The sequence below is a fragment of the Branchiostoma floridae genome, chromosome 9, assembly GCF_000003815.2.
Source record: "Branchiostoma floridae strain S238N-H82 chromosome 9, Bfl_VNyyK, whole genome shotgun sequence".
NCBI classification, from domain to species: domain Eukaryota; kingdom Metazoa; phylum Chordata; class Leptocardii; order Amphioxiformes; family Branchiostomatidae; genus Branchiostoma; species Branchiostoma floridae.
The window spans coordinates 19553905-19563199 of NC_049987.1; the positions used below are offsets into that span (position 1 = coordinate 19553905).

The window sequence follows — 9295 nt, forward strand, 5'->3', positions numbered from 1 at the left end:
GGAAATGAAAATCGCGAGACGATAAGCAATCGGTTGGGAATCATGATCAGCGAGGAGAAATTCGGCAGTCTGTGGCAGGTGGTCGGGGTGTATGGGTGTAGGTTAGATACTAGTAGCATCCGGGGCCGGCTAGGTATAATATGACATAGTTAGGAGATGTTCGGCGCATGTTCGGCATCAAAGAAGGCGTGGCCTAAAACTGGTCAGACTGCTTCCGAACTACTGTCGGCCTTGAGCCAAGGAGGTTAAAATCAATGATTTTAACCTCAAGTTGCTTGAGCTGAATTCGGCTATGTGTGGGCATTTAAGCCATTGTTATGCTTTTAAGCATTTGTCTTCCCAAGGAGCTTTTAAAGCTCCTTGATAAAAGCTCCTTGGTCTTCCAGGAGAGAATTTGCAATAAACAACGCCTTATACACTCTGCTGCATATTGGAGTCGTTTGAGGTGTTCCGACAGGACGCGTTATAAAGCTTCAGGCTCATTAATATATTGCTCCGATCGAATTTTCGATTTCCCCTACGAAACAGTGCGCCCGTCCATGTGTGACCTACGACCTGCCGTCTGCAGTAACATAGTCGGGCTTACTTTGACTTACAGCTTATTTGGACCCAATCGACTCGCGCCAGGAGCAAGGCCGGTAGGTCAAAGTTTTGTAAATACAAAAGCGTGGTGAGAGGTCCGTTGAGACATCCTTATCTATTATATTAACATCACCTTATCTCAAGGTTACGCAGTTGACAGACCTAAGGACCATTTTGGCCTTTGACCTTTCAACAGTCGACAGCTCGTCAATAGAAGATTTCGATACTCGGGCGACTATTACGTATACGTAGTGTCCTTCGTTTGGTTTTGAAGTGTACTTAAGTTGTGTCGTATATAGCAACTGTCTGAGAATGGAGAATTAATACCGATGCTTAGAAAAATGGCGGGAGTCCTTGTGAGAAATTTGACCCGCAGAATTTAATTCAGGTGCAATGTCCGCTAGGTCATTCAACCCTGTGTAGATAAAGGAATTGTTTTATGATCATCACTCTCCCCAACAAGTGCTAAGTGCAAATCTGTGCGTTTACCAAAATATCTTTAAGACATAGAAAACGGGAACAATCAAATATGATATTGCTAATCTTAGTGTATACATTATTACTACAGGTGTGGAACGTTCCAGATGTTCCAGCAACACACTTTTATTTGTGTCTTCTCACATCAGGTACTCACGGGTCTCACACACCTTCCTGAGGTGCTCCAGCACCTATTAGACTCTTACCTGTCTTACTTTCACTTTCTCAAAGTTTCTGCTATTTCTTTAACATCTTCACTGCAGGTATGGATGGTACACAAACATTCCAGGTGTTCCAACACCTGTCTGCCTACCTGTCACCTGCCGGCACCTGGGTGCACCTGGTGGGGTTCACCTGTCTCGCTGTGCTTGTTGTTCACCTGTTGGCGAGACTGGTGCAGTTTGTTTCCTGGCAAGTAAAGATGAGGAACACCCTGAAGCAGTTCACAACGCCGCCCAAACATTGGCTGTTTGGTCATTTGAGGGTACTGGCTATACTTCTGTTGCACCATTTACAGTATGGAGAATGTACAATTCTAACCTGAACATGAAAAGAGGCCTACCTATCAAACTTTATGACACTGTGACAAGAGAACTCAGGGATGATTGACTCATTTTAATTTGATTTTACATCAAGTTTGTCTTTATTTTTGGTTGATACAGTTCTATATAATACAGACAATGTAGTACATTGTACATGTCACTGAGTGATTACATATTTCAGCCAAAATAGATTTGTGCTTACAAGCCTAATGCATTCAAACACACCAAAAGCATTTCAATGCTGGTGCGGAAATATGTACCAGTAATCACCATAATTTTGCAGTCCACAGAACTCATCTATTCTATAGGCACTAACTGTAAATGCAGAAATGTTCGCGGTGGATTAATGTTCGCGGTTTTCGCGACGACCACTTTACCGCAAACTTAAATCCACCGCAAACATTTTTCTATTAAGGTACATGTATTAGACTGCAGTCGGTGGTGTTACCGCGAAATTAAATCCACCGCAAAAAGTCATTTTCCCTCTACCGCGAAATTAAATCCCCGCGAACTTAAATGCATTTACAGTAACCTACATGTGCAGATGGTGTTCCACGCCCTGATAATGTTGTGATTTTGTTTTAGGCTGTGCCTCCAAACGAGCAAGGTTTCCAGACCATGTTGGAATGGATGAAGACATACAGTGCCTACTTCTGGCCTTTCTGGGTGGGTCCATTTCTAGTGGCCAACCAGTGCACCCACCCAGAGACTATCAGGACTATACTGGGTACAGCAGGTAAGATAATTATCGTACTCTTGATATCTATTAATCTCCCAGATCACTTGTCACCTATGTCTGCCAGCCTGAACATATGTGCAAGCACGTCTTACATCTGACCGGGGAAACAGACAGTAATCTGGATAGTGAAAGTGTGAGTATGTCCAAAACTACAGTCAAACCTGTCTATATCGGCCACTCAAGGGACTGGTCAAAATTGGCCACTATAGAGAGGTGGCCACTATAGAGAATATGCTAATTAATTGACCACAAGCAAATAAGTTACACATGGTTTTAGTACCCACTGATCTCTATTCACATAATACAGGACTGTACATGTACTGCAATGATTTTTACACTATATGTATTAAGAAAACAAAAGCTATAAAAAGTTTTAAATATTCTACAGTTGATATTGTCTGAAGAGACCAGTATTGTCATATTTCTTTGATCTTTCGTCTTGTATCCTTTGATACTTCGCCGTCCGTGTGTTCCCGCTCGCGTTTACGCGTCAGATTCGCCCATTATGCTAATGTGGTACTCACAAGAAAAGTCACGTCATTTTAGACTTATCTCTTAATAAATGTAAGAATACAATCCACCATAGTCTGAAGATCATATCATTTTGTCTTTGTAACAATTATTGAGAATTTTTTGTGATGTAAATTAACCTAAGCGATAGTGTATTAGAACGTAACTTTAACACAATTTACCTCCGTCATATTGGTGTCGTCTATTGACCTTATATGACTTCGTTTGTCAGCAGGTATGGTTAGCGCCAGTTTACGAAGTTTTGTTTTGAAAATAAGTCAAAGAGGTTTTAAATCCGGCGTAGGGTGACGATACGGCCGCTGTATATGGCCGAACGCGTGCCGAAACATAGATCAGCGGTCCGCGTGGCCGTAATCGGCAGTGTTTTTGTACCTGCGGGACCGGAAATCGTGTGGCCGTGGCCACGTTGGACAGGTGGCCGCTAAGCCTATTTCTTAATCATTACGAATCCAAGGGACCGACAAAAAGTGGCCACTATGGGCAGGTGGCCGTTATGCAAAGGTGGCCGCTAATACAGGTTTGACTGTACGTCCATTTGTTTATGCAGCTCCTGTATGTCGTATACAATCATGTAACTGGTGCTGCACTAGATATTTTCGAACATATTGTTTTCTGAAGTGGCAGATAATTATATACAGTCCAGCAGGTTTAATTACCCTAAATTCATATACTGAATATATGAATATAAATATGCTGATTTTCCATTTTTTTGCAGAGCCAAAAAGCTTGACGTACAGGTTCTTTGAACCATGGCTTGGTGAGTTCAGTTTGAATACAATTTACCGGATGTACATTACAATTTACATCAGTATGCTATTTTTTGTCTTTAATGTAGATATTACATTAGAAATCGTATCTGGGGAAATTGCAATGTAATTTGACACGTTTGTTGTGTTTTCTGTATTGGTGCACTGCCATCAAAAATACACGTTTTGCGATTTGACTTCAAATAATGGTTTTGTCAGGGCACTTAAGTTACTAGTACTAGTGAAGAACTTAAAATGTACAAAACATGATTTGTGCTTTTGCCAGGCCTTTTTTTATGACTTTTCATAAGGAAAATGTGATTGGTATGAAGTTGTGGTACTTCTATAGGGGATGGCCTGCTCATCAGTGAAGGCAGTAAGTGGCACAGGAACCGCCGACTGCTGACTCCAGCCTTCCACTTCGAGATCCTCAAGCCCTACGTCACACTGTTCTCACAGTCCACAAACGTGCTGATTGTAAGTAACGAATTACAGAATGTCACATATCATTTAATTACCTTTGCCAGAATGGCTAAAGTTATGTTTTGGGCGTGTTTGTGTGTGTGTCTGTGTGTCAACAGCATAACTCGAGAAGCCTTTGATGGATCCTGATGATATTTGGTAGGTGGGTAGGGGTCGGGAAAACGAAGGTCAAGTTCGATAATGGGCCCCCTAGCGGCTTGCTAAGGTACTACAGCGGAAACTCATTTTTTTATATCTCGTGTTCTGGACATGCTGTGGTCATGATTTTTAAGTGGTAGATAGCCCTTGAGGCAGAGAGTAAGTGCTGTGAGTTTGGGCCCCCTAGCAGCTTTTTTGGAACTGCAGGCACCGGTTTCCTTTCAAACTTTGGACGAGAATAACTCTACAACGTGTTGACGGATCGTCATGATTTTTGGTATGTAGATAGAATGAGTGATGACTTACATAATGGTAAACTAATTTTGCAAATCAACAGCTAATTTGCATAATAAATGAGGAAAAATTATAAATCCACTGCATTCCATGATAGGACTTTCAAACTTGTCACATATGTAGCTGGGAAGGAGAGAAATGTCGATAGATATCAATTATTCAAATGATGACCTCATTTGCATAATTAATGAGAAAATATGAACATGTTGACGGATCATCATGTTTTTCGGTATGTAGGTAGCGTAAGTGAAGACCTACATAATGAGATACCAATTATGCAAATCAACAGCTAATTTGCATAATTAATGAGGATATTTTATAAATTCACTACATACCATGAAAAGGACTTTATAACTTGTCACATATGTAGCTGAGAAAGAGAGAAATGTCAATACATATCTATCATGCAAATGGTGATCTCATTTGCATAATTAATGAGAAAATATGAACGTGTTGACGGATCGTCATGATTTTTGGCATGTACATAGCCTAAGTGAAGACTTATATAATGTGATACTTATTATGCAAATAAACAGCTAATTTGCATAATTGATTAGGAAAAGTTCATAAATCCACTGCATTCCATTATAGTTCTTTCATCAAAAATGTCACATATGTAACTGAGAAAGAGGGAAGAGATTAAGAGGTGTATTTAAAGACTTTGAGACAGAATAAGTCAAGAATGGATCAAAGGATCATCATGATTTTTGGTATGCTGATAGCTTAAGTAATGCTTGATACAATTTGATGTCAATTAATTGTAAGTTGGGATCTAATTTGCATAATCAATGCCGAAATTTTATAAACCAACTCCAAGCATATAATTATAAAGAAAATTAAATGAGTAACGCATTTGTCTACAGACATCATTCTACAAAACAAACCTGGTTTATTTGGCAAAGGTATGTGTTCGTGGAACTCTAGTTCAAGTTATGGTATCTACAGTTATCTTTGTAAACATCAATTCGACTTATATCTATTACTGTATTCCTAATGTTACCAGAATGGAAAATGTTATATCTGAGATTCTTAGCAATGACGGTAAGTGAAACATCATCTACTTTGATTATGTGACTATTATAGGTCATGGTAGGAAAGTCCTGTTTAATGTTCAATTTGAATGTTGAACTTTTCATACTTTCTCAAAATTCAAGCAAAACGGACACATGTATATTACACAATCTTTAAGTTCATTTCATTTCAGATAGTGCTACATTGTAATATTTCAGGATCAATTTAAGCCTTTTTTCTTAGCAATTATTTATGTCCAACAGGACAAGTGGAGCAGAGTTGCTGCGGGCTCCTCCGTGGAACTGTTTGATCACGTGAGCCTGCTGACGTTGGACAGCATGCTGAAGTGCAGCCTTGGTTACCGTAGCGACTGTCAAACTGACGGGTCGGTAATATTTTCTGTCAAATAGCCATTCATGCATGCTGTACAAAATCCAATGTAGTTATAACGTTTAACATCAATGTTAGTAAAATTAAGTAGACTTCAATGGATTAAATTTGTTTGAGCCAAAATATAACAATGTAAATCCTACCTTAATCCCTGTTTGTATGACTTGACCAATATGTGTAACACTTTCAATTATTCTAAAACTGGAAGATCAGCCTTTTACACTTAATCGTATCATAAAGTGATACAAAAATAGATTAAGGAACTGATGTGTGGTGTGTTCACGAAGAATACGCCCAAAGTATGTCTTTTCTGCAAACCCAGGACCTGGCTTAATGTTTCTAATTGTCCTCTACAGACAGTCAGCTCCTTACATCAGAGCTGTGTTTGAGCTGTCCCGCCTCATCGTTGAGCGTGTGCGATTCTTTCCGTACCACTTTGACTTCATCTACTATCTGACTTCCAGTGGACGGAGGTGAGTACCCTCGTGTAACTTAGGAAACAAGCAAAACTTTATGATAACATTTAACATAATTCAGATTGAAGGACAAAATTCATTTTACTGCAAATTTATGAAAGATTTGTAGGGATGGTACTCCACCTTTTTTGTAATAATGTTATGATTTGGTTCTCGAACAAGTTCGAGGTGAGGTTTTCCTGAAATGGCTAAAAGGCAGAGCTAAGGTACTCTCTTTTATCTTAACCAAGTAAAAAAATATAGTTAATCACAAAGTTCTTAATGCACAACCATGAAATTTATTACGAGCCAACGTTTCCATGACCATCTGTCATCTTCGTCAGGGCTATACTGACTGGGTTACAGTGCACTGGAGCTAGGTGTTACAGGTGCACAGTTCACTGGAGCTAGGTGTTACAGGTGCACAGTGCACTGGAGCTAGGTGTTACAGGTTCACTCACAGTGCACTGGAGCTAGGTGTTACAGGTTCACAGTGCACTGGAACTGGGTGATGCAGTCCCAAACATAAAGTAGGTCCGAAACTTATATTTTAAGCCAACAACCCAGATAAAGACTTCCTTGCTTCCCTCTGACGCTTGTTTCTCTGCCAGGTTCCGCCAACAGTGCGACATCGTGCACGGAGTCTCCGAACACCTCATCCGGCAGCGGAAGAAGGCTCTTCAAGATGGAGACACGAAGGAGGGAAAAAGCAAGAAATATCTGGATTTTCTTGACATCCTTCTTCAAGCCAAGGTCCAGAATTCATAATGGTTGTCCTTTTACCGGTGGCATGTAGGAAATTGTTAATCTAACTCTGTTGTTATTTATCTGCCAAATGACATACACTGTTTAAAGAAGAGAGATTCTGAGATCTCTAGTGCAGCACCCGGCTTGGTATTCACAATTCAGATAACGCGACAGGGCATAATACTGGGGAGCGTTGCATTGGAAATGTCTTGAGATACATTTGGTCATTCTTGTCGTTTTTGGCAGGATGAGGACGGCACAGGCCTGACGGACGCGGAGATCCGAGACGAGGTGGACACGTTCCTGTTCGAGGGTCACGACACCACGGCCAGCGGGATCTCCTGGGCCCTGTACCACCTGGCCAAACACCCGGAGTACCAGGACAGGTGCAGGAGGGAGGCGGAGGGGCTGCTGCAGGGACGCACGGAGATGACGTGGTGAGAATATTTTCGTATCAATGATTGGATTGGAGGAAAAACAAATTGATAACACATACACACACACACACACACACTGTCACCCCCCCACACACACATATATATATACACAAAAAAAAAATAACAACAACAACACCGACAACAAATGCCAGATTGTATACATGTAGGTTATCATAAGCCTTGAAAGATCTAGAAGCTGTATACATGTCTTACAAGTTTTATTTCCACGGAAGACTTAGTAAACTCTCATTCACCACTATGTGTATTAAAAAGAGCATGAGAATCTCAACAACTCACCAGGAGACTTACAAATTGCTTACAAAAATTCATGTCTCAGATACATTTTAAAATCTAACGTTATATTTGAATATTAAAGTAAACCTGCTTTCACCACCGGGTGCATTAAGGAAATTCTAAGGATCATTCTCACCAAGACAGTTTTCCTATATTCTTTATAGACAACCATGTCTAATATACAGTTAATATAACCTGTCTCTAGGGAGGACATGAGTAAACTCCCCTTCATCACCATGTGCATCAAGGAAAGCCTGAGGATCAGACCCCCGGTCCCAGCTGTTTCCAGACATCTCACCAAGACACTGACTTTCACAGACGGGAAAACCATTCCTGAAGGTAAAAAAATGCCAGCAATAACTAAAAAAAAGTTCAGCATGGTATAAATGTGTTTAATTGGTGTTTTTTGTTTCGTGACTGTGAGCCCACTACCCTAATGGTGTGTGTACTTGTATGTGAAATAGAAGGAAAGTTTAGTTCTTTTCAGAGCTTGCAAAGAAGAGAATTGTGTTTTATTGGTGTTATTGTGTATGGGACCCCAAGGAAAAAACAAAGATTAACACTTCGCCAACTTTTACCAGCATACATGAGTAATGATTTAGAGGTGTGTATCTAGCTGATTCTTAAATGCTAATATCAAAGTCAAGATTAGTAGTTGGTACATATGATTCTTTCTAGCTTTTTGCTTGAATATTTCATTTGAAATATGGTTTCTGTCAGTTATGTGAATCTTTCAGTTATTGCCTAATCCTACGTTTAACTTAGTAGTGCATCTGTTAGTGAGTCAACATCCAATGTCGGATCTCCTTTAACACTCAAACGATCTCAAACAAACTCAACTGGCTCTAATATGCAGTGTACATGGGGAAACTACGTTGTGTGGCGCTCTGGATACATTTCTCATGCATTTATGAATTTAAAAAATGCAGCAAATCCTTATTATCTACCAGTCATATGAGTTAAATTTACCAGTTATTTTAAGATCAAAGCAATTTGAGGCTGAAAAACAATACTATACATATTGTCGTCCAATGTGTTCTTTATGTATTACTACATAGGATCACTTATAACTGCAGGGATCATATCCACACATCACAACTACCTGATCTGGCCAAACCCTGAGGTAGGCAGCGATTCACACAGAGATAGAATATTATTGAGCAACATGCAAGCGACAGTTGGAAACCCCAATTCTTCAGGAAAATAACATGTCGCATACTCGGAGTCGTGGTCATTATTTATATATTATTATTATTAAGGAACTAGCCTTATGTCATCATGGCTTGATAGCAGAACTATTCCAGTCAGAATAATCTCCTTACAGCTGAGCAAGAATCTACACATCACCAGGTGTGATCTTCCGTCCACATCTTTTTTTAATGTTTTTGATATGTTCTGAGACACTGCATTGAAGAAGTCATTATGAAAA

At 39.9% G+C, this 9295-nt stretch overlaps 1 protein-coding gene across 2 annotated transcripts in view; it reads left to right on the forward strand.

The window, feature by feature from the left end:
• The first annotated feature begins 368 nt into the window (after positions 1–368).
• The window catches only part of LOC118423457 (cytochrome P450 4F4-like), a 12927-nt gene continuing 4000 nt past the window's right edge, over positions 369–9295 (forward strand). Inside the window, exons 1-11 of one of the 2 annotated variants that reach the window (XM_035831623.1) lie at positions 369–638; positions 1323–1543; positions 2187–2337; positions 3587–3628; positions 3967–4094; positions 5807–5928; positions 6290–6406; positions 7000–7141; positions 7382–7572; positions 8072–8205; positions 8925–8989. In XM_035831623.1, the coding sequence (XP_035687516.1) occupies positions 1325–1543; positions 2187–2337; positions 3587–3628; positions 3967–4094; positions 5807–5928; positions 6290–6406; positions 7000–7141; positions 7382–7572; positions 8072–8205; positions 8925–8989 (1311 nt within the window). In that variant the 5' untranslated portion in view covers positions 369–638; positions 1323–1324. Of the gene's footprint in view, positions 639–691; positions 971–1322; positions 1544–2186; positions 2338–3586; positions 3629–3966; positions 4095–5806; positions 5929–6289; positions 6407–6999; positions 7142–7381; positions 7573–8071; positions 8206–8924; positions 8990–9295 lie in introns of those variants that run through there. The other variant, XM_035831624.1, reaches the window with a different exon arrangement.